The sequence below is a fragment of the Rhinolophus sinicus genome, chromosome 2 (assembly GCF_057876585.1).
Source record: "Rhinolophus sinicus isolate RSI-liver-muscle chromosome 2, RSI-T2T, whole genome shotgun sequence".
NCBI classification, from domain to species: Eukaryota; Metazoa; Chordata; class Mammalia; order Chiroptera; family Rhinolophidae; genus Rhinolophus; species Rhinolophus sinicus.
The window spans coordinates 171,740,343-171,765,839 of NC_142502.1; the positions used below are offsets into that span (position 1 = coordinate 171,740,343).

The 25,497-nt window shown below is 34.4% G+C and overlaps 1 protein-coding gene across 1 annotated transcript in view; it reads right to left on the bottom strand.

The window, feature by feature from the left end:
* Positions 1-25,497, bottom strand: part of PPP1CB (protein phosphatase 1 catalytic subunit beta) — a 33,560-nt gene that overhangs the window by 2,499 nt on the left and 5,564 nt on the right. The window contains exons 3-8 of the mRNA XM_019735319.3: positions 13,987-14,118; positions 11,921-12,151; positions 9,963-10,067; positions 8,246-8,317; positions 4,818-4,969; positions 1,414-1,548 (exon numbers count right to left, since the gene is read on the bottom strand). Of these exons, the coding sequence (XP_019590878.1) occupies positions 1,414-1,548; positions 4,818-4,969; positions 8,246-8,317; positions 9,963-10,067; positions 11,921-12,151; positions 13,987-14,118 (827 nt within the window). The remainder of the gene's footprint in view (positions 1-1,413; positions 1,549-4,817; positions 4,970-8,245; positions 8,318-9,962; positions 10,068-11,920; positions 12,152-13,986; positions 14,119-25,497) is intronic.

Genomic DNA, 25,497 nt, shown 5'->3' on the forward strand with positions numbered 1-25,497 from the left:
AACCATACAGTACGTGGTGTTTTGTGACTGGCTCCTTTCACTGAGATACTGTTTTTGAGGTTCGTGTTGTAGCATGTATCAATACTTCATCACTTTTAATTGCCAAATAATATGCCATATTATGGATATTCCACGTTTTGTTTATTCATTCTTTAGTTCACAGACATTTGGCTTGTTTCCACTTTTGGCTATTATAATGTTTATGAATATGCACATACATGTAACTGAGTACCTATTTTAATTCTTTTGGGTATATACCTAGGATTAGAATTGCCAGGTCATACAGAAACTCTACGTTTAACTGTTTTCCAAAGAAGCTGCATCATTATATATTTCTACCATCAATGTACATTTCCACCATAAATGTTAAGAAGGTTCCAATTTTTCCACATCCCCAATACTACTTACTTTTTAAAATTATATTTATTCTGTTGGGTGTAAACAGAACTTTAACATAATTATAGATGGAAAATTTAAATATTCACAAAAAATGCTTAGAAAAGATTTATGAAGCATTTCTTAGAACTATTCAGGGCATCATAGTGTCTCAATGGAAAAAATATGTTAATTCAACTTCACTATGGCAACCATTGAAGGATAAGGCCTGGTTACCATCCTTAAATTGTAAATGAGAAGTCAAACATTTACCACTCAATTATACTAGTAGATACAAATAATATGTAATAAAAAGGGATGAGAAAGCCCCTCTACATTTAAAAAGAAGACAGTGTGTGCATGTTAGGGATATAAAATAACCTTTGCAAAAACAAAGTATCTAAGTTGTTTTGGTCCACAAACAAGAATGATTTTAAGTAGCATGCTAAAGTTCCAGTTGGTCTCCCTTTAAAATGTAAATGTTTCTATAATTATAAATGGGCACTTTAAAATTTGGAAAGTTTTTTCTTAGGTAAATATTCTACATTTTCATCTAAGTTTGTAATACAATTCTTTCTCCTCAGTATCTGTCCCACCCATTCATCTTGCAAAAGAAACAAAATCTAAATTACTCATTGAATTCATTCTTTTAGTAGGTAAGCCCCTATCCAAGGAGTCATTCAGTAATGTAACGATTTAAAAATCTGCATTAAGAATGACCTAACTTAGTTTCCCTAAAACTCTAATATCTAACAAATACCAAAAAGACCAGAACCTTTGTGAATAAAATTAGAAATCCCTAACAAGCCTAAAGTGAGAATCACTTCTGAATAAAACTGATTTTCTACACTTGCTCAAGGAAAGACTATACATCTAAAAGAAAAATTTTTTCTAACAATAGTTTTAATTAGATTCCTAGTTGTTATGTATTAATATTTATATTATCCACCTCCTATTGGTGGATATTGTCTTGTTGCCAAGACTGCATTAAAAATTATGCTGAATAAAAACATATATATATATATATTTATATTATACCTGAAATGAACACATCAAAGTTTCATCCACACTCATCATTCCACCAGCATTATCAAATTCGCCACAGTAATTTGGAGCTGAAAATAGGGTTACCAATTGTCGTTTAGCAAAAAATTCATATCCATCTTCCACCACCTGACAAAGGAAATGTCAAAAGAAAAAATTTATAGGCAATTCTCAACCATCTATCTATATTTATTGAGATTAATGTGACAAAGACCTAAAAAAAAACCCACCCTGTTTGTTTTGACTTTCATCCTTAAACTTGCCTTAGAAGATTAAAATTAATATTACTTTTCTATAATGGCAAGGATTTAAGTTAAATAAAATCATAATAAATTTATGATTAAAAAGTTTCAAAATCATGCCATTTCCAAGGCAAATGCTAATAGGTATAGTGTCTGCAGGGAGCTGGGACACTAAGTACTTCTTAGATGATGGCATTACAATCCAACTATAGAATCCTTAATTCAATGAACAATAACCAGACAATGAAAGACATTATGGCAAGGACATGTTTTCTGCTCCACTTTAAAATTTTGTATTAGTATTATGTAGCTACACACTGAAAATTCTAAATTGAGCTTAAGTCACACAGATCATGCTCCTAAAAATTAGCTGCCTATAAATTTTTCTGTATATAATTCTTTTACTTAATGATTTAACATGATTTCTAGAATCTATTGTAAATTCCTGAGTTAAACAATTTGTTCCTTGGCTCTACAAATTTGAGAGGTAGGCAATGACACGTGAACATTTTATATGTATTTATAGTAGGCAAGAATACTTTCTGAAGTCTTTTAGATATCCTTTGATTAAGCAAAAACTATCCTACAATACTTGCTAATACAAGAAAGCACCTCCAAAATCATTTACATTTTTAAATAATTCCTAAGTATCAGGTACATACTCCTGTTGTATTTATGTCATGATAGAATTTAGATACCAACTTTTTCTGTGAAGACCTTGGCTACCTTATCTACTCCAAGCTCAGCATGGTGCTTGGCACTCAGTACCTTCTTTTAGTTCTTAGGTTCCTTGTTCACTTGCTCACTTAATTCACACATTTACTGAAAGAACAGACTTTTTTCTATAGGAATTATTTGTGTTGTTTCTTACAAGCCTCTTTATTTTAGAGATAATATGTGTTGTGTATTGGTTTGATATGGTTTGAAATCCACTTATTTGTGACAAAAAATCAGTTGTGTTTAAGAGTAAAGTTGTTTTCATGTACGAGTGAAGTAACTTGTGTCAGGATGTCATGATCTCATCTGTTGTTAAGCACTCAGCAGCTCAGCTCCTGAGGGGCACTGCTGGGGGCTTATCAAATAAAACATGTGGAGAAGCAACTATGGCAAGGGGACATTTAAACTACAAATACCCAGAGTTTGTGAGGACCATGGGAGAGCTTCCCTCTGAGGAAGGAGACTCATTGCTGACCTAAACAGCTCTCTGAAAACCTTTGGGGCATTAGGTCCTCCCTTGGTAAAGGCTTACCCACAGCAAGAAAGTTGTACAGCAGCCCCCACAAAGGAAATCATCTTGCTGGTCAACACTGGCTCCATCGTTGCCTAGCAACAAGCACTAGCAACAAGGGGATTTTACTTTTTTCCCTGGTAGCTGGCCGTCAGCTGTCCTTGGCTAAGCCATCTCTCCTAAGCTGGAGTTGGAGCCTGAGTACAAACTCGTATAAACGTACACCTCAGTTAAATTTGGACTTTATTCTTTTTGTTTTCCCTTGCCTGAAAAAACAGTGTGAAAAATCTATCATTGGTTTGTAATATGTTATTTCTTTTATTGGCTTACAGAGACACAATCCTATATACTATTGGCTTGTGAAATTATAATTTCTGTAGTGAGCCTGTGTTAAACCATTGACGAAGACAATCTTGACCTCTAAGCATAATTTAGCACCCAAAACATGACAATATGCTTCCAAGTAAGCAGAATAGGATTTTGGAGGTGTCTGGAAAAAGACCACATAAACTAAGGTAGTTCAGTAACGTGACTTTTAAAAATCGTCATCTTTTTTTAAAAAGACAAGTGAATGGAGAGCTACAGGTGAAAAAAGTTGAGTATCAGTGGGTATTTTATTAGGAAACTTAGCAACTCTGCCCTCTTATCTAATATAAGGCTTATCTGAATTATCTCAATCATGAACACAATGTTTACTGATTAAAAGACAACTCTGCCAAAAGCCAAGAATTTGGGGACATGACTTCATTTCCATGAACTCCTAGTTCTCTAGGAGACTCTGCTAGGAAGAAGGCATGTGATATATACCACACGTGCAGAAAATAAGCCAATCACCTGTGTTTTATTGCACAGGATCACAAAAAGCTAGTAGTAGTCAGGTATCTATGCGGTGTCAAGCCCCAGAGAAAAGGAAAGTATTGTGGAATAGCGTATACGTAATAAATTCTGCTTTAATAAAGAAATAAGAAGGAAATCTTTAGAAATATTGTATTTACAAATTTCAGATACTTTTAGTACTTGCAAAAGTAGCCAAAAAATATTATAAAAAATTCAATGTATTTCATACCAGTTATATTTTAGAGAACGTGAGTACTTAATATAGTAAATTGTTAAAATTAAGCTTTTGTTAATTCTTTTATTCAGCAAATACTAAATGCATGCTATACTATGTCAGTAAGTTTACAAGGCAGTGGATATTGAAATGTCAGCAAGTCTCAATCCCCTCCTTAAAAAGTATACAATCTAGCGGTGGAGGACATAAAGAAACAAATAAATAAACCTAAATTGTGTATATATTTTCATAATGAAAATTCAAATATGTACAAAAATAGAGAGTTCAATAAACTCCCATTTATTAACCACCCTGATTCAATAATTACCAGGATTTTGCTGACTTCTTTCATTTATCCCCCCCTTTTTTCTCTACTGATGTATTTTAAAGCAAATCCTAGACATGCCATCCTACCTTTACATATTTTAGTATGCATTTCTGATATGGACATCCTTCTTAGATAACAATATCATCACAACTAAAATAATTGACAATGACCACTTGATTCTAAACCTAGTCTATAATCTAATTTCCCCAACTTTCTCAAAAATGTCTTTTTACAGTGTGATTTGTTCTTACCAAAATCCATACAATTCATTTGATTGTTATCTATAATATATAAACTTCATATTAAAACAGGTCAAATATTTCTAAAAAGCTTCAGACAAGCACTGAAAAATTTTCTAAATTTTCTAAACACTGCAAAAATATATTCTTTTGAAACATTTCCTCTGGTGAGGAGGGTTAATAAGTCATTAGGCTGTTAACTGTAAGAACAAGGTACAGGCTTCACCTCTCAGTTTCCTCAAAAATAAAAGAAGTGGATTTGTGTGATATTAATAAATATTAAAATATCCAAAAGTTTTATATTTCATACCTGATGAGCTCTACAAATCAAGTCTAAATCATGACGATTCAGAAATTTACTGACTACATCAGCTCCAAAAGTGAAGGAAACACCACGATCGTTTTCTCCCCAGCCTTGCACATCCTTATCTGGGTCAGACCACAGCAAATCACAGAGCAAACCTTTAAAGAATAAAAACACAGCAATAAAAAACCCAGAATTTATCACATAAAGTGTATACATGCTACATTTGTTCTCCTGCCCTCCTACCCTTTAATAAACAGTAACAAGCTTGTGCCCCCTTCGCATCTCAGTTTATTGAACTTACCCACTCTGTTAAAGCACCACACAAATATAATCTTCCCTGGCTTCTTACGGTAGTGCTTTCCAACCCTTTCCACATATCGTAAACATGTACATGGCGCACTCTAAGCACATAACATGGAAAAAGCTGTTCATCTTTTGTATGCAGTTTCTCCACATGGATAACCAAATGACCCAGCAGCATTTCCTCAATTCATCCTTTACTTATAGAGAGCTACCTACACTGTCTGTTTCTGGGTGCCGTGGTCTATTCCGTTAATTTTATTTAACCCTGAGCCAACAACACACTAGCACTTTTAAATAAATCTCTATATTTTGTAGGGCTAGTATACCCAGTTAATATTTTTTTTTCCTTCAGGATTGTCTCGGTTACTTTCAATCCTCTGTTCTTCCACATATAAATTTCTGAATCAGTTTGTCTAATCCCATGAACCCAGTTCAGATTTCATTGGAATTGCATTTATCTAAAGATCAACTTGAGGGAAGAAAACATTTTCTATGAAAGCCTGGAGAGTTTAAATAAAGTCTGAAGGAACAAAACCAGATCAGATCCTTGGCTTTAGTAATGCTTTGGGCTTAAGAAAAGAGGTCAGAGCTAAAAGCACTTGTCCGGGTATCTTTATCATACATAAACCTTAAGAGGGACTCAGACCACCTTGGGAATGAAAAGTGAGAAGGCCAGTAAATGAATTCTGAGGAATCAAACATGTAACAAGTAGGCAGAGGAGGGGGTATGAGCAAAAAATACTGAGACCAAATGGTCACAGCAAAATGACGAGATTAGAATAGCAGAGATCTCCTGAGAAGGGTACGAATTATCTAGAATGAGAAAACTGTTACGTTTCAAGTACAATGAACAACTGCAACAGGTCAAAAGCCAAAAATGTGGCACTTAGACAATTACATCATCAGACCCTAATGAAAGCAATTTTTTGATGATTGAGGGGAAGAGAGTGGATAAAAGTCAAACTATAGGGAGATTAAGAGGGGATGGATGCTGAGATGGTGATGTTAAGTACTTTTCCAAGAATTATGGTCCTAAGGGAATATATATATATTTTGATGATCCATAAACTTTATAACATAGCTTATCAGGAAAGGAGATTTTCATTTTTGATCATATATAGCTTGTCTTGATAGAGGAATTATCTAAAACATCTTGAAGAATTGGTGGCAGTGTACTCTTAATTTCTATCATTTCCTAAAATCCTGCTATGTTGTTTTAAGAAATCCACCAACACACAAAATCTATGGAGATAGTCTCAATTTACAAACCCTAATTTTTAACGAATCACAAGCTGATTTTTTTTTTTTTTAAATACACACACTCAGTCCTCTGATCGCTCCTACTTTCCAGTCTGTTTCCACAGATGAAGCAGTAAGCGGGAGGCCAAGATGTTAATCTATAGTTTTAATGTGACAATAAAACTAGAATGCAGTTGTTTTGGGAATTATTCAGGCAATATGACAGTCTGTCATATTGCATAGAAAATTAATGCATAGAAAATTAATGCATAGAAAATTAAATAATGGTAGCAACAATAATCTGGCAGTATTCAATCTTAATGGAATCAAGAATCTCAGAGTCACGGTTCAGTGTTTTATAATTCAATTCCTAATGAACAAGCATCACAATCATTAGGGTAGTTTCAAGAAAATGTGTTAATTTATAAATTTCTTTAGATTACCAAGTTTAAAATGACCACTTTCAGCATCTCAGAAAATTCCCATTAAAATATACTGAAAAGAGAAGTCTAATGTATCACTTTTGAAACTATTTTATATTTGAACTACACCATTAACAGAAACTCCGAAGACGTAATAACTTGAAATATATATTTATATATCTCATTTAAAAAACAGCATTTTCAATAAATGCCCAATTATTTAATTACCAGTTTCTATTAGGTTTAGTCAAATATATTCCATAATTACAATCAAAATCTGGTAAAATGTATGTTCTCTTTTATAATCAACACTAATAAGTTGTGTTATATGAGTAAGTCATGAGGCAACTTATTACAATATGCAATGTCAGTGGCTTACTGACAACAGAGGATCTATACAACTGTTTATAATGGTTGATGTTTAGTCATGAGTAGCATTTTGAATAATATTAGGATTTAATACACTGAGCAAAACAATCCAATCTCACTTGGAAACAAGAAATTAAATGCATTTTCTTAACAGTTCAATTTAGAGCTTTGGCCATGTTTTGTACAGGCACTGGGCCATAAATATTTTTTTAAGCTCATCTTCCTATGGAATCTTTGGATCTAAGTGTGGGAAACGAACTTAGAAACCAACCAGCCCAACCATATTCGATGAATAATCAATTCGTCACATTGATTACAAAATTACCAATAAACAACCTTCCTATCAGTAAACTAAAACACCTTTGTTTTTTTTCATATATATGATATTCCTATTATATGATTTCTAGACCCTATGGCACCTCTAGGCAATACTCATTTTGAAGATACTCGTTTGTTGAGAACCAATGAATACGACACATAAGGGTGGGTCTGCTTACACAAGTCACAATGGGACAATCAATCCAGTGTATGTTTGTTTATAAAAAATCTGGTAGAAACTGAGAGAAAGGGCAATTTTGCTTATGTTAATGCTTTTAACATAACATAAGTGATATAATAAAAATATATTTGGTCTTTGTTCCCATTCCTGGCACAGAGCTCCTAAAATCCTTGGGATTTCTTAAGTGACAGAAATGTCTTTTGTTATTCATAAGGAGTCCCTTTCCATCACACCTGAATTTACACTAATGAAGTGACCCAAAGGACCCTATATAGCTTCAGGATGGGGCCAGTCAACAAAAGTCCAAACACACAATTAGAAGGTTGAAACTCGCAGACCTCCGACCCTGTCTCCACCACCTACGGAAGTGTGGCTGGAAACAGTTCTATAAAAACTCTTAAACAAGTAGATTTAGGGAGCTTTCAGATTGGTGAACTCATTGATGCCAAAGGGTGTGGAAGCTGGTCATCAACCACCCTCCACCCCGTACCTTGCTCTATGCATCTCTTCCATTTAGCTGTTCCTAAGTTGTATCCTTTAATTCAAATATGCCAACATTTTACATAAAACAATTAAGTAAACTTCTCTATATACTTAACCTGTATCAGGGACATCAGTGGGTCTCATAATTCTCCGAATCTGCTCCATAGATTGCAGGTCTGGTGAGAGTCCTAGAAATAAAAAAATGAGTCATAGTACTGACATCTAAAAAAATTTTTACTCAAATTAAAAAAACACTTAAAAGTAGATTCACTATGTGAAGTTAAATGTACTTAATGTGTTCCTTTTAATATAGGGAGCTATTAAACAGTACCCCACTTGGATATAATAGATTATGATTAGATTTTCTCCACTTTTCCCTACCAGGGAATGAAATTCCCTTTCATTTCAAAAGACTTCTTAAGGAAAAAAATCCTACCAATCTTCTTTCTTTCCAAACATTCCCTGCCCTTCATAGGAACATACTCGATTCCAATCCTTCCTACCACTTTTGCTACTTATTACCTACTCTTAAACATGTTTACTTCCAAGTTAAAGTGACTCACTCTGTCCCATTAGACCCTATAATCCACTCCAACACGTTCATTATCTTCATAAAAGCATGTGATCAGAATGATCAACAAGAAAAAGGACATGAGAATACTTTGCAATCTTTAAAGTAGTACATAGAAAGATGCTAGTATTTCTCTTTCATAGACAATCATCACAAAACATGAAACTAATTATACTGTTACATTTCAATTAATATAGTGAATTATGTTCTGTTAGAGACTAAACCATTTACTACTTCAGGACTAGACATGTGCATCTTTCTTTTCAGCTTTCCTCCATTTCAATTCTTCCTACATATTGATGGAAAACTAATTTTCTTACAGTATTTTCATTAAATACTTCCCTGTATAAAAACCCGGTATGGCTATTAGACTATTCAATAAACTCCAACGCTCAGGCCTGAAATCTCGTAATCTGATCTCATCATTCCCCAACATGTACTTGCCATTCTAGTCAGGCCAGTCCTCACACATTCTTTGAACTTAACATAAAAAAGTCTGACTCAAGTCCTTTTCACCTCTCCAAAGTCTTTATCCTCCAAAACCCATCCCTTCACAAACATTCACCCAACAACTCTCTCCCTTTCCTGACTTCTCATAATTACTGTCTCTACAATTACTTCTGACGTTATTAAATTCCTCTCATTACTCAATGTTTTGAATATATACATTTTATGAATAGGTTTTTTAATTCCTCAAGATAGCCAGATCATACACTATCTATATATTTTCATAGCATCTAGCTAAGCGCTAGACACATGTTGGTTTTTGAAATAAACTTTCATATAGTCAAGCTTATTTTAACAAGGCATACAGAATAACTTATTTTACCAAAAATTATTTTTAGGACTAAAGCAGACATATTACAGAAAGCCTAAAACTCTCGGCATGTGGGAATATTAAATTATACCTGTGTTCTGATGAAAGGCATTTAGTATAGGCAGAAAAATAATAATGATTCTCTCATTTTTACTGACAGTAGGGGCATCTTTCTGTCAAAACTGAGGCAAAAGGTATTTTTTTCAAACAACACTTTGATTACCCTCCTCATGTGAAATTCTTTAAAGTACTAAATTTTCATTATGTATAAATAATTCTAAATTTATAATTAGTAAAAGATTTTAGCCATGTTTAAAACAGTTTCAATCACTTGCGTTTTCACACAGGCACTGCTTTGTTTTCTGACAGCATCTTAATTATTATAGGTCTCCTGTAAATAACAGAAGAATTCAGAAACACCCATAAGGCAAAATGACTAGTCTACCTCCGTGACAACAGAAGATCTTCTCATCCACAATGGCAGCTATAGGCAGACAGTTGAAACAATCAGTGAAGGTCTTCCACAATTTAATATTAAACCTTCGTTTGCCTATAAAAAGAACAAGCAGATAGAATAAATAAATCTCATAAGCAGAGGATTATAAATGACTTAAATTTTCTTTATACATACCTAGCACTGTGTTTTTTCTATAATGAAGTGTTACTTGTATACACTTAAAAAGACAATAAGTATTAAAAAATGCACAACTTCAGTAAAGTTACAAAGACTTCAAAGACTGTGCTAGGTGTTTTATGAAACAAATACATTAAACACTTGTCTTTTAAGATCACTACAATATAGCAACTCTGAAATACTTTAATAGACTGTTAGTTTATTTTTTTCCATTCAACACATACACTAAATACCTAGCCAAATAAGTAAGCAGAAGTGAAAGGAGAGCCTCTGGACATTGTCCATTTTAACTCTAATGCATTGAGTAACACAGCATAAACTTACTGCCAAGAAAGGAGAATTTCCAAGTGCTTAACTGGTATTCACTTGAGTGAATTACAACTTGACACTATAGCAAGTATAAATAGACACAAAGGCTGTAATTTTCCTGTAGTCTTAACAAAAAGAGCTACAACAAAGACAATCTCAAGTGTATGTTCACCTTTTTAGAGTTACTCAATTTTTCTGAATTTGGCAATAAGTTTCAACAACTAACCCAGGGAGAGGATGAAAGACAAAAGCACTAATTTCCTATGCTTTTATGCCATAACCTGCCTCTCAATGACTTAAGTATAACTCAAAGTAGTGTTTACGAGGTATTCTCACATACATCATTTCATCTGATGTCATTTCTATCCCAAGGATATTCAAGCCCATATTTTATCTTTTAAGAATATATCTCTATTTCTGATGTAGTTTTGAAAAGTGGTTCTAGTTTGAATATACTACAACCCACTTCCTGCCCACTGGTCTGATTTAAACAACTGAAACCATATACTACACCTCAGAAATGAAAATGCAATATAAATTCAAATAAAGAATCATTCCCATTAGAACATAAGCTCCATGAGAATAGACACCACCTGTCTTGTATACTGCTGCACATTCACAGTGTTTAGAATTGTGCCAGACATAAAACGCTTCTTCAAACATTTGTCAAATAAATGATTATATGAATCAAGGAAACAGGAGTTTGAATAAGACTGTACCATATCTAAGGATACAGAAAAGCAAAAACAGATTCTAATAGGGAATTCAGCACTAAAAACCAATAAATTCAATTTGAAAATCATTGTAATTGGTTCTAAATTGTAATTCACCAAATATATGTTCACTCCATACAAAAGACCAAATTAAAATGTAGTAGGGTAATTCAGTAAGGATACTTGTAAGCACTACCATACAACAGCAAATCAGTGATTTCTTACTGATGAAAAGGAGTACAGAATAAAGATACCCCCCAGAGTATTCAGTATCCTTATCTCTCGCGGTTTATAGACGAATAAAATTCTAGTGATAAACTTCAACTTTTACATAATTTCACAGGATGTGTCACTATTTCCTGTGACAGACGGCCAATAAGAGTTTCTGTCATATCACAAGAATGCTGAGAGCTAAAAACTTAACGGGCACTAGAAAACCAGAGTCTACTGTATATAGTGGCCTCTGTTCCACTTGAATATTTTACTACGTAAACTAATTACAAGAGGGCCTTCCTGCAGAGTAAGCTGCAGTCAACCTGAAACAACATGACCAAAGAAAGCCCAAGGAACCAATTTAATTAGTATCGTTTCCCAGTTTCAGGTTCCTCTTCCATGAAAGGCTCTCTTCTTGGGCTTATGCTTGATAGATCATATTTTAAAAAAACTGACTTGAAGGAACTATTTTTAAATGGAAAATTATCAAGGAATTTTTCCATTAATAAAAAATAGGGTTTTATTTTTACTTACATTCATCATAGAATCCATAAATGCGATTGATGCTAGCACACTCATGGTTTCCTCTTAAGAGAAAGAAGTTCTCTGGATATTTGATTTTGTAAGCCAATAGCAAACAAATGGTTTCCAAAGACTGCTTTCCTCTGTCCACATAATCTCCTAAGAAAAGATAGTTGGCTTCTGGTGGGAAACCTCCGTATTCAAATAATCGCAGTAAATCTGTATACTGTCCATGAATATCTCCTAAAAACAGAAAAAGTCAGTTTTAGAGCATTTGGTTACTGTGGCAAAAGCAGCTTCTATGAAATGATTCCCCATGTTTACAGCCTTATGGAATCCTCTCCCCCCAAATGTGGGCTGTCGTTAGTGACTTGCTTCTAACTAAAGTGAGATGAGCTGTCACTCCTGAGACTAGGTTACAAAAGACTGACTTCCATCTTGCTTGCACTCTCTCTCTTGCCTTCTCTCACGCTCGATGATGAAGCCAGCTGCCTTATGGAGCACATATGGCAAAGAACTTGAAGGTGGCCTCTGGCCAACACTCCTTAGGAACTCAGGCCCTCAGTCCATAAGGAGCTGAATCCTTTCACAGTTGAGCCTGGAGAGGACTGCAGCCCCAGATGACACCTTGATCGCAGCCTTGTAAGAGACCTAGAACCAGAAGACCCGGCTAAGCTGTGCCCAAGTTCCTGACCCACAGGAACTGTGAGGTGATAAATTAATGTTGTTTTAAGCCACAAAGTTTTGGGGTAATCTGTTATACAATAGAGAACTAACAGTTACTCTTGTTATTTGGTAGTTTAACTTAGGTCACTTTGGTATACTAAGCAGAGAGACAAACAGCAAGAACTTAGAAATGTTTAGCATAAATAATTTCTATTACCTTCAAATTATCTCTATTATTTTATTTATTATCATTAATAATTCTCTATATATTAAAGCATTTTAAAGAAGACCTTGCTGAGAATTTGAATTATTTTAAAGATGACTTTTAAGTAGCTATATTTGCTTCATTTAAATTCATCAAAGGGACAGATCATTCCCACAAAATTCCATATTGCTACCTAGTACTTAAAGATGATACTACAAGCTAACTTTTTCAACAAACATTTACTTAGTTAGTATCTCTTATTTTCTCGTCACTGTACAAAGAAGCACCAAGCATATGACTTAATAAACCACTGGGAGAAACAGAAAAGAAAGTAATTAAAGAGTACATTAAGCATTTGCAGGTTACACGGTGTGACTGTGGATCACTAAGAAATATTCAGGATAATGGAAATTTTTGCATATAGCAAATAATCCTTGATTGAGCAAATGCTGATAGTTAAGTCCATAAAGCTATGTCATAAACACTAACAGTCACTAAAAAGAAAAACTACATATTAAACCAAAAGCCAGTACAATACATTATTTATATCATTTCCCATTGTTATGTGAACTATAGAAAAATGCAATCACTCAACCTAAGGTCACAAATTTTTGCTTGTGGCCAAAAGCCGTGCTAAGATCTGAGAGAACAAACTGTAAAGTTATATCATTTTCAAAATAAATCAAAATGATCACAACAAAGTTAGAATACTGCCAGTATTGCCACACTGACACCCAAAATTCTGTACCTATGTTTTCTAAGTGTACTGACACGCCCATTTCTCCACACTTTTGACAACACTGGGTATCAATTTTTGATATTTTTTCAATCTGATTAGTGTTCAGGACTTGTTTTTCAAATTCTATTTCCCTGATTAGTAGTGGGGCTGAGGATCTTACATTTACTGGCCGTTTGAATTTCTTCTAAGACCTGCCTCTTTTAATTTTTCTATTGTAGTGTCTTTTTTTATTTACAATTCTCTATATATATTGTGAATAGCAATCCTTTTATCTGTCGTATTATGTAGCAAATATTTCCTTGTAACTTGTCATTTTCTGAAAGTTTTAATTTTAATATAATAAAACCTATCAATCTTCTATTTTATACAGAAAATTTTAAATGTTTTCTCTAGATCATCTTCAATGTAAATATGGGAGGAAAACCAGAATTCAAAAAAGATTGTTTCCAACTTTACTCATTTACATACCACAAATTTTCAGCGGTGCTTCCAATTCCAAAAGAATGGGCTGGCTGAGAAAGATCTCCCGAGACTTGATACATAAGCCCCGAACTTCTGCTTCAGTCATCTGCACAATCTTTCCTGGACGACATCCTCGTACTGATAAACAATGAATAAAATGGTCAGTTTTCTAAAATTTATCTATAAAATAATAATCCTTAGAAAAGAGTCAGGCCCGTATTTTGAAGATCAGAGAAGTCACACAGGCAGCAAACTACCAGAAGACACCCTGTTGTGTCCTACACTAACAGAAAGGTTATTCTATCATCCTTGGCTTCTCTCTATCTCCACTGATGCTAGTTCTTGATGGCTGCTGCCACGGACACACAGTCCTCCTTTGCTCTCCAGTGGTCAAGAGACCTAATAGGTTTCAGGGACAGCACTTTTAAGAGTCTGGCCTACTCTCTCAGCAACGTCTTAAACTTAGTAGGCGAAGGCCAAAACAGCATCATTAAGAAGCAGTGGCTATGAAGAAAGAAAGTTAAAAGCTTCACACACTTTCTTGGAATATTATGAGCAGTCCCCAAAATTTTAGCAACCACCACCTCTATTTTCTGATCAAAACAAATTTTAAAAGGTGCCAGATATTTATTAAATTTTAATACATTACTATGTTCACAACAGGGCATTATACTAAAACCTCTATAAGCTATTTAGATGGAGGAAAGCATTTTTCACATGAATGAGCAAATACAATCCATTAACTAAATATGGTTTCCAGAAACTTCTGGGATGGAGTGGGTAGAAATTGTGCATGGGAAGGTTTCTTATTTGCTCTATTCAATTGAACTTGGAACATTTCCTCTCAGCATTACTTTCTCCAGTCTCTTGTTTTGTTTTCTAAATGTATTGCTAGCTTCCCTTTAATGTTTAAGGTTTCTTATTTGCCCTATTCAATTGAACTTGGAACATTTCCTCTCAGCATTACTTTCTCCAGTCTCTTGTTTTGTTTTGTTTTCTAAATGTATTGCTAGCTTCCCTTTAATGTTAACTGAAAAGTCATTAAAAAAAAAGAAAACAAGAGCCTGTATCTCTATATACTCCTACTCTTTCCCATTTACCATTAAGTCCACACATTTCTTGCTAAAAATTGCTGATTCCTTTGTCAGGTGGAGTGGCTAAAAGGGGGAAAAAGGCTCCCACATGAAAAAGTCAATCCATGTATATTTTTCATTTACATAGCAACATATAGTAACAAAGAGGAGACAGACAAATGTTAAAATGTGCTTTAGCAAATTACCTACTTCCCATGGACATCTGGATTTTTCTAAGACCAAAAAAGACACCTAACTTTGTACCTTCTATTAAGTATGTAGAATACTAGGTTAGATTCAATGCCCTATAATAGGAACAATTCTTTATCTTGGCATTAAGTTTTAAATGTGGGAAATGATGGTTACAAAATACAGTTCTACCATCAGTACATAAAATACCTATCATTTATATTAGGCTGGTGCAAAAGTAATTGCGGTTTTTGCAATTATTAACCTTTTAAACTGCAATTACTTTTGCACCAGCCTAACAATCTTATTATCCATATATAGATATGGATACATATGTATATATATACATACACACATATATATCTATATCTATATCTCTACAGATATAGAGATATAGATATATATAAACTTTTCCCGGAACCATTTGAGAATGGATTGCATACATCATGCTCTACTCCTTAATACATCAGTATGTATTTCCCAAGAATGTTCTCTCATATAATCACAGTACAGTTATCAGATTCATGGAATTTAACATCGATACAAATCTTTAATCTAAAGAATACACTGTAAGTTTAATAACGATCTCATTCATGTCCTTTATAGTATTTTCTTCCCTAGTTCAGAATTCTATCCAGGATTACATTATTCTATTAATTTGTTCCATCTCTTAAGTCTCCTTTAATAGTGATGTCTTCTGTCTTTAATATTGGTAATTTGTTTTCTATTTTTTATATTATCAGTCTTCCTGGGTGTTTAATTTAATTAATAAAAGGATATGTAAAAAAGTACATTACTTAATTTCTAAATACTTGAGGCTTTTCTAGTATTATCTGCTATTGATTTCTAGTTTATCATCACTGACGTCAGAGAACATATCCGAGATCTCATTTCTTTCCAATTTAGTGAGATTAGCTTTATGGCATAGTGTACAGTATATTTTAGTAAATGTTCCACACATATTTAAATAGCATGTACAGTTGATCATTGAACAACATGAGTTCGAACTGCTCGGGTTCACTTAAAAGCTTTTTTTTCTTTCCAATAACTACCTGTACTATTTTTGATTTACAGCTGGGAGTTGACAGATGTGGAGGACCGACTGTATGCATTGGTCTACAGCATTTTATACAGGAGACTTGAGCATCTGTGGATTTTGGTACTCAAAGGGGGTCCTGGAACCAAACCCCCGTGGATACCGAGGACAGTTAAATTTGACGGGAATCAAGTGACACATGGATTTTTGACTGCACCCCAACCCCCATATTGTTCAGGGGTCAACTGTACATTCTATAGTTGTGGGTATTACGTCAAGTTGACTGTGTTTTAAATCTTTTAGATTCTTGCTGATTTTTTCATTTGTTTTATTAGTTACTGAGAAAAGTGTGTTAATCTACTATGGTTGTGGTTTTGTCTATTTTAATCTTTGGTTCTATCAACTTTTTTGTGTGTTGTAGACTTTTATTATTAACTACCTAAAAAAATAAGACAATTAAGTCTATCTGTCGAATTTATTCTTGTAACATTATGCAATGCCCTTCTCTATCTCTAGTGATATTTCTTGCCTTGCTGTCTACATTTTGACATAAATATATAGCCAACTCAGGTTTCTTTTAATTAATGTACACATGATACATTTTCCCCATTCTTTTACATACTCATCTGTGCCCTTAAATTTAAAATGTCCCTTGTAAACAGTATATATAGTTAGGTCTTCTGAGCTTTGTCTTGAGTGTTTGTTCCTTTTATATTTACTATAATTATTGATAAAGTTGAGCTGACGTCTACCATCCTGTCATTTGTTTTGTCTCATCTGTTCTTTCTCTTTTCTTTCATTTCTTTGGATTAATTCTTTTATGGTTCCATTTTCTCCTCTATTAGCTTTTTATTATTCTTTTTCTTTTGGTGGTTGCTCTAGAGCAGGGGTGTCCAAACTTTTTTCAATGTTTTTCACCAAAGGCCCTATGCGGTAAGATACACAAACAGCCGGGCCACTCACTCAAGGTGAAGTACGTATTGCCTCACCTGGTTTATTTAATAAATATATTTTTGGAATTTGCTGTGGGCCAATTAACAATGGATCATGGGCCGCAGTTGGCCAGCAGGCCGCAGTTTGGACACCCCTGCTCTAGAGATAACAAATACCCTTCTGAATGATTTACCACTCTCTCCAGCCTTTTGTTCTACAGTTGTCATACAGTATTGCTTCCACATATTTAAAACCCCACAGCCATAACTATTATTTTGAACAGTATTAATTTATATTTACATGCATCCATCCTTATTGTTGTTCATGTTTTTATGCAGTGCTGTGCTTTTATGTGCGATCATTTTCTTTCAACATGAACTTCCCTTAGTGTTTTTAGTGATGGTCTAGTATCAATGAATTTCCTCAGGTTGAGTGTGTCTTTGCCTTCACTTTTGAAGGAAATGCCCACTGGATGTATTAATAGAACCCTACGTCAGCGTTCTTTCTTTTCTTTCTTTCAGTACTTGAAGAGCTCATTCTATTGACTTCTGGCTTCTGCAGTTTCAGGTGACATACCCACCATTCTTATGGCTGCTCTCCTGAAGGCAATGACTTCTTTCCCCTAAGTGGCTTTTAAGATTTTCTTTTTCTTTGATTTTTAGCAATTAAGTCTATGATGAGTTTCAATATGGCCTTATTTGTATTTTTCCTGCTTGGAATTCACAAAGCTTCCTTAATCTGTGTTTTGGTTTCTTTCTCAGTTTTGGAAAATTCTTGGTCAATATTTTTTCTATTCCATAGCTACTCTCCTTCTGGGGCTTCTAGCACACACGTTAAACCTTTCTACCGTCTCTTATGCTTTCTTTCTGTATTACTCCTCCATTTTTTTCTCTCTCAGCACTTCCTAATTTCTACAACTCTTTTTTCCTAGTTTACCACTCCTCTATTCTGCTGTTCCTAATTTGCTAGCAAATCCAATTACCAAGTTCTTAATTGTAGTTAATGTATCTTTTTAGTGGTAGAGCTTCTAGGTCTGATAAAATTTTCATCTTTTCCTCTCTATCTTGAGAATATTAAATCAATTATTTTAAAGTCTCTGTGTGATAACTTTAATATTTGAATTATCGACGGATTTGTTCCATGTCTTTTCTTTTTGATTTTTAGTTAATTAATTCTCTTAGCATGTCCTGCAGTATTTTGCTTAATAAAATATTTGATTACAAATGAAAAATTGTGTAAGTTCTAGACGACATCTTCCCCCATAGAGGGCTGTTTCCTCTTAACAGGAGAATGCCAATGACACTCACATTTTCTTGAAGGTTGGTCTATTTCGGTTTGCCTTAAATCTTAGAGTGGCCATGATGGAATCTCAATGGAAAACTCAGGATGTAAAAGGCTCCTCTAACTCGGCAGAATTTGAACGTCAATTTTTGCTTCTCTCACTAGGGGGATGCTGGAATCTTTGCTCAGATCTTTAGCTTCCCAGCTACTGTTTTCTTAGAATCTTTTTATGCACATGTGTACCTTAGATGTCAGCCAATGACTTTAAGGGGACCTGACTGCAGATCTCTCCTCTTTGGACTTAAGTTTCTACTGTTTTAATGGCCCCTGACTTCCACCTCTCCTCCAGTCTAGTTGTGACTTTTTGCCTCCAGGAAAAAAGCTAGAGTGACTAGGGAGCTCTCTAGTGCTTCCCTTCTCTTAAAGATCAAACCCTGAAACACTTCCTGTTTGACAGGAATGGAATGGCTGCTCAAGTAAAACCAGAGATGTACACAAAATATGATTGTTGGGCCCACACTAGAAATTTGGATGATTACAGCAAGAATTTTGAGGAATACTGTGCCAAGGACTAGACACGTTGGGCCCTAACCCTACATTTTACCTGACTGAATCAGTCCCACTAAGGTCTCCTGACTCCTGATAAGGCAATCTTTCTGCACAGTCATGTTTATATCAGAAAATAAGACATAACGGTCAAATTTGGCCCAATGCCTGTTTTTGTATAACCTGTAAGAGTAATTTTTACATTTTTAAAATGGTTTGGGGTAGAAAAAGAACATCATTTTGTGACACATACAAATGATATGAAATTCAAATTTCAGTGTCCATAAAGTTTTCCTGGAACACAATCACTTTTATTCGTTTATGTATTATCTACAGGCACTTTTAAGATAAAATGGCAGAGTAATTGCAATAGACACCCGTAGGGCACTCTCATCGCTTTGCGTCGCTTCTCAGGGTACTGCAAACTGCAGAGATGCAGTTTTAACTCAGCAGTGTCTAGTGTGTCATACTTATTGCTGTATTGCAACATTTTATTTTACTTTTATTACCCGTGCATATTCATCATGTCAAAGCAATAAAAGTGGAAATGTGAATACTGTGCTTTGAAGACACAGTGGAGTGCAGATGATTTTGTTACTGAATTAGACAGCTAGGCGTTGTATTTATGACATCATAGCTGTGCTAAAAGAATGTATGTTCACATTACCAGACTAAGCACTCACCACAACATTCCCAATTCACAGGAAAGCAACAGTCAGAAAAAATTTTTTTTTAATTTAAATGGAATCTCATCACAGCAGAATTTCTTCACAAGAATAAAAATGAGGTTGCAACCAAAAGTAAGTTTCCAACTGGTTCATGTGTTAGCAAGTGACAAAAGCAGTTTAATAATGATGTTTGAAAAAGCCAAAGAAGTAGGGCCCAAGACAAACACCTGCTAAGTCTATTAGCCTTTCTGTAAGAACGGTTCTTGAAGAGTTGAGGACATTGAGAGAAACATCAATAATCAGGTAAAAAACAAACAAACAAAACAACGATTTTGAGTGGTTTTCCTAGGCTCTTGAGTTCACACAGGTATTACCAATTCTTAGTTGTTGCTTTTTGAACAGCCAATACTTAATTTGAAGTTACTTAAGAGTTAGCTTTCTAAAAATAGTCTGCGTGGAAAAACAAGAGGCAAGAATATTTTCAAAGAAGCTGAGAAAAAAACTGTGATAAAAATACACGTGAAGCAGAAAAAGACTTAGTTGGACAATTTTACAAAGATTGTGAAAATTTAAGGTGTTTAAAGTCTATGGAGCAATTACTCAGCAGAAAAATATCTTAATCTATTATGTATTATTGAACCAGTGGTATCAACTGTGAACTTCATTAGCTCTCATGAACTTAAACACTGTCAAATCCATGAATATTTATCAGAAATAAAAGCTGAGTATCTTGACTTGCCCTACCACCAACAGTTTGATGGCTCAGTAGTGATCAAGCTCTACTGCAATTTTTTTGAGTTCAGGGCCAGTAACAACATTTTTCCAAATGAGAAGAATCCCCCTCAGTCACTATTATCAAACACCGAGTAGTTTTATAAATTAGATTTTGCTGCAAACATGATAGTTTCTTAATGATTCTACCTAAAATTATAAAGCAAAAAAAATACTTATACTGAAACGTATGCTGTAGTTAAGTCATTCTGACAACTAATGTTGCTTGAATCACAAGAAAATGTCAAGTTACTTTACACAGTTCTGATGCTGTCAAAAGTTAAAACAAGTGAGATCTTCATTCCCTCACAGACTTCCATCATTTATGCTTTCTAAGCTCAAGTCACAATTCTAACAGCAATCTTCAGACCTCAACGCTAGTGCACAATATATCAAAATCCATTTAATCGTGCAGATGAAAAGCTTCCACCTAACCCTCTCTTGGAATTGATTACTGCAATGTCATGACATGCTAACAGGCAACTATCAAGAGAGGACTAATAGAATTCCATAAATGCCTTCCAAGGGATGAGTAAAACCACTTAACTAAAATCATATGCTTATGGATAGATATCAGTACTTGGCAGTACCTGTGTTAAAAGACATCCTCCAAGATGAAATGCATAAAATCTCATTACAGATCAGCATCAACAGATGAACACTTGCAATCGATTCTGATACAGAACACTAACTGAACCTTAATTGAGCAAAATGTTATCTTGCCCCCGAAGAATTCCCCTTTTCTCATGATTACAAAAAATTGTACGCAATCACTGTATTTCAAGTTTTATATTCGTGTAAAAACTTTTTCAATGCAGGTTTGTCTTTTAAATTACAAACGGGGTGTGATATGTGCCTATTTATGTCTGTATGTGTTGTGTGTGTACTAAATTTTATCTTTCAATAACCTATTTTCTCCAGCAAGTTCTTTTTAATAACTGTGTTCTCTAAAACAGAAAGGATGCCAAGAAAAACTCCACTACCCATCACACCTGCCCCATGAAATCTTAGTAATCTTCATTAACCTTTAATATTTTAATTACCCCACTCCCACCCCCAAAAAAGATTCACTGGCTGTTCTGTACTAATCAATAGTAAAGTCAACTTAAATTCAGGTTTCCTAAAGTTCCTAAATTTTTTCTGTATGATGAAATGGCAAAATTCAACAATTTTAGCACATAAGTCCACCAACGGGGGAAAAAAGTATAAATTTTACAATTGGCTGAAATGTGGAATTTTAGTTGAAAGTGAATTAGACAGCTGCCATGACTTCAATGTAAGTCTGCCTGATAGGATTAACGTGGCTTCAGAGCCTACAGATGGCCTTCAGGAGCTCCGTACTAATACCCCCAAATGTCTATGCTATTGTGTTTGTACACGAACATACATTTTTTCTGAGAAGGCCCGTGGCTTTCATGAATTCTCAAAGGGGTCTGTGAATCATCTTTAAAAATCATCCAGGTACACTGGTAAACAAATAATGAGAAGAGGAAAATTAACACACAGGTGAGACTAGACAATTCAGAAACAGAGGAAGGAGTGCCCTAGCCCTATGATTCTCAAAGCGTGACCTCTTTTTCACTGTGTTGACATCGTCATGGTGTAAACACTGCGATGGTTGATAAAACTGCTGGCACCTTAGCAGAAACCAAGCCCATGGCACCCGACTGTACTGGTGTCACTGGTGGCGCTCACTGCCCTGCACTTAAGTGAAACACTGAGAAGTCCGGTTTCACTGAAGAACGCCCTTGACAAACAAGTAAAAACAATTTTATTACATCTCCACCACTCAGTATACACCTTTTAAACATTCTGTATGATGAAATGCAAAGTAACCATAAAGTATTTCTGCTGCATACCAAAGTACAATGGTTGTCTTCAAGAAAAGTACTCACGTGACTGTTTAGTTCCAAGCTGATCTAGCCACTTATTGTCACAGAACATATTTTTTACTGGAAAGCGTAACTGACAATCTATGGTTATTCACATTTAGATGTTTAACAGATCCTCCTGAATATGAACAAAGTGTGCCTGTCATTTCAAGGAAAACAACTCACAGCATTTGTTGCTAGTTAAGATGTAAACTTTCAAGTGAAAATTAAAAATTTGGAAACCTTGTATCCAGCACCATGAATGTGACAGCTTCTCCATACTGAAGGACTCTTCTAATATCTTGCTGTAATATTAACAAATGTGATTTTTTGATATTGTATAAGATGTGTCAACATTTGAACATCCACATAATTCGGCTTAACCAGTATTTTCCAAATGACCAATGCATATTACAAAGTCACGTGTAAGATCCATTTAAAATGCAAGATAGATCAATGGATTTCAATGTAAGACAACAAAAATTTCATTGACATTTTAGATTCCGTATTACAATTAACCATTAAGAAATTACCACTAATCGATTTTTGGTATAATACTAAAGAATATACACAATTATCTTAGAAGGCTACTAAAATATTCCTTCATTTCTTTATATGCTTCAACCAAAATAATGTATCAGATGTGGTAATTCAGCTGTCTTCTATAAAATCAGACATTAAAGAGACTTACTTATAACAATTTTTGTTGTTTTAGAAAAAAACATTATGCTACAATGTAATGGGTTATTATTTTAAATGAATTAAAGAAGAGATATTCTTAAATTCTCAGTTTTAATTTCTAACAGAGCACTGATAAGTAACTCACATAAATAAAAGCTCTTGTCTTCAGTTCTTTTTACAAGTATCAAGAGTTCTCAAAACTCAAAAAGTATGAGATCCATTGCTCTAGTCTCTAGCATACAACACATTTTCTTAAATCTCTCCCTCTCAGCACCAACATGTCAAACCAGATTATAAACACTAGATAATGGAAATAGGAAAGAAATGTTTTATACAAACATACGTATATATGAGAAGAGCGGTTATACGCCATAAACACAGTATGGAGCTCACAAGAACAGCCTTCTTAAAAATTACTATAGGGAAAAAAATTTACTACGGGGAGGGTCCAGGACTCAGCAACCTAAGAAACTCTCTATTACCTGTTTTTCAGTTCAGGTTTATACCAAACAATTAACAGCTAACATTTCCTGAGATTTATTATGTGCCAAGAATTGTTCAAAGTTTTTTTTAACTGTTTAATCTTCACAAATATATTATGAAGTAGGTACTTACTAATATCCCCAATATGCAGAAGAAAACCAGGGCAGAGCCGAAATTAAAATACATGCAGAATCTATATCCTTAGCCAGCATAAACATGACCTCCCACTATATTAACACTTACTGATATGTCTTGAGTAAACATTTAATTGAGTAAACATTTGATTATCATTCAGAATTCACAAACTATTGCAGTTAAGGTCTGGTGTTCACAAAACATATTCCTTTGTGTCATCATTTGATAAATATTCAAGTAACATAGATGAAACCTACAAGTACTTATGAAGTTTTCTTCTCAATTTGCTATGTAAAGTAAAAAGAGCCATTATAACTGCTAAATATAACACTAGAGAAAGCTATATCGCAGATGTCCTTAATTAAACTTCTTTTATTATGAAAAGTAACTTAGATTTCTCTAAATCTTGAAAATAAGGGGTAGGATTAGGAGAAAAGTAAAAATGTACGTAAAGCAAGAAAAGCTTTTGGTCAACCCGTAACTGATTAGATGGGAACTCCGGGCTATTCTGATGAACATTCTGGGGGTAAAATCCCTTAATGGTGAAATAAACTGTGTCAAAACCTCCAAATTACAGTGTCGGCATATATGAACACCCAAAGGCAATGCTCACACTAGATTATGCATGTAACATAAATACCTCTCTTTGTCCTTGCACGAATGCAGGTAAATTGGGGAAGGGAGAGTCCTGAGGCCAGTGATTTTCAGAAGGTTATGTATACCCTCATAAATCACCTTGCTACATGTGACTAGTGAAAAGGCAGAATAAAGGACAACTGCCATTGTCCTTGTACTATTTTTCTACTGCATGACATGTATCCACCAAGACAGGGACTGAATCCTTCCATCAAACTAGGAAAAGACTGGCTACTGTTTATTTATGCTTATTAACCTACAGAATTAGTTTCTGTACTTTTAGTCTTCTACCCCAATTGTGTAATAAGATTTTATTTCCATTAAAGCCTTTTCATTTTAACAGATGCAAAGTTTCTGTTGTAAGGTATATTTCAGAGAATGAGGTATAAAAATATTCCATTTCACCAACTAATAACTTAGACTTTTCACCTACTAGTAACTAAGACTTCAAAGGTAATCCAATTCAATCTTGGTAGAAGGTGGAGGGTGCACATGAAAGAAGAGCTGTGACCTTGAGCTCTTCCTCCTTCCTATCTTCTCTGATCCTCTATTTTCCCAGGAAGAATAAGACTTGAAATGGCTATTTACAGCCGCTAAAGGAGCAGTGATTGATGCCTGGGGGTATAAATTTGTATCCATGTAAAATTAAATCCTAGAAGATTCAACTGGGACTCCTTACCTCCACCACCACACCACCGCTAAGCCTGCTGATATTTACAAACGATTTCTCCTTGCACGCAAGACTCCCAGGATAATCTTTGTTTGAGAAACATTTAATGATATTTAGTCATTATTTTTAAATACCTTGACATTCTTCTGCACATTACCTTACCTCTGTTAAAAGTTGTTTGAGAATGCCTGCCATTGGAATGAATACTTTGTTAAACCATAAATGTGGAGAATAAGACAGGAGAGGAGAAAAAACCTACTGGATACCATTTACTATCTTTTTCACTAATCCTAAATCTTAATATAATCCTGTCTCTAGACTCAAATATAAATAGATTTCTAAATCCCAATGACTCCTAATCTTGGATTTAGAAATTTACCAGTAAAGCTCCAGATCTGTATTTAAATAACAGAGAAACACTTCTGGGCTGTTACAAACTATCAAACTTTCCTTCACATGGTGGAACTAATTAATGGGAAAACAAACAGACCTATCTCGGAATCAGTTAAAAACATAAAGCTGCATACTACCTTTATGCCTCCTC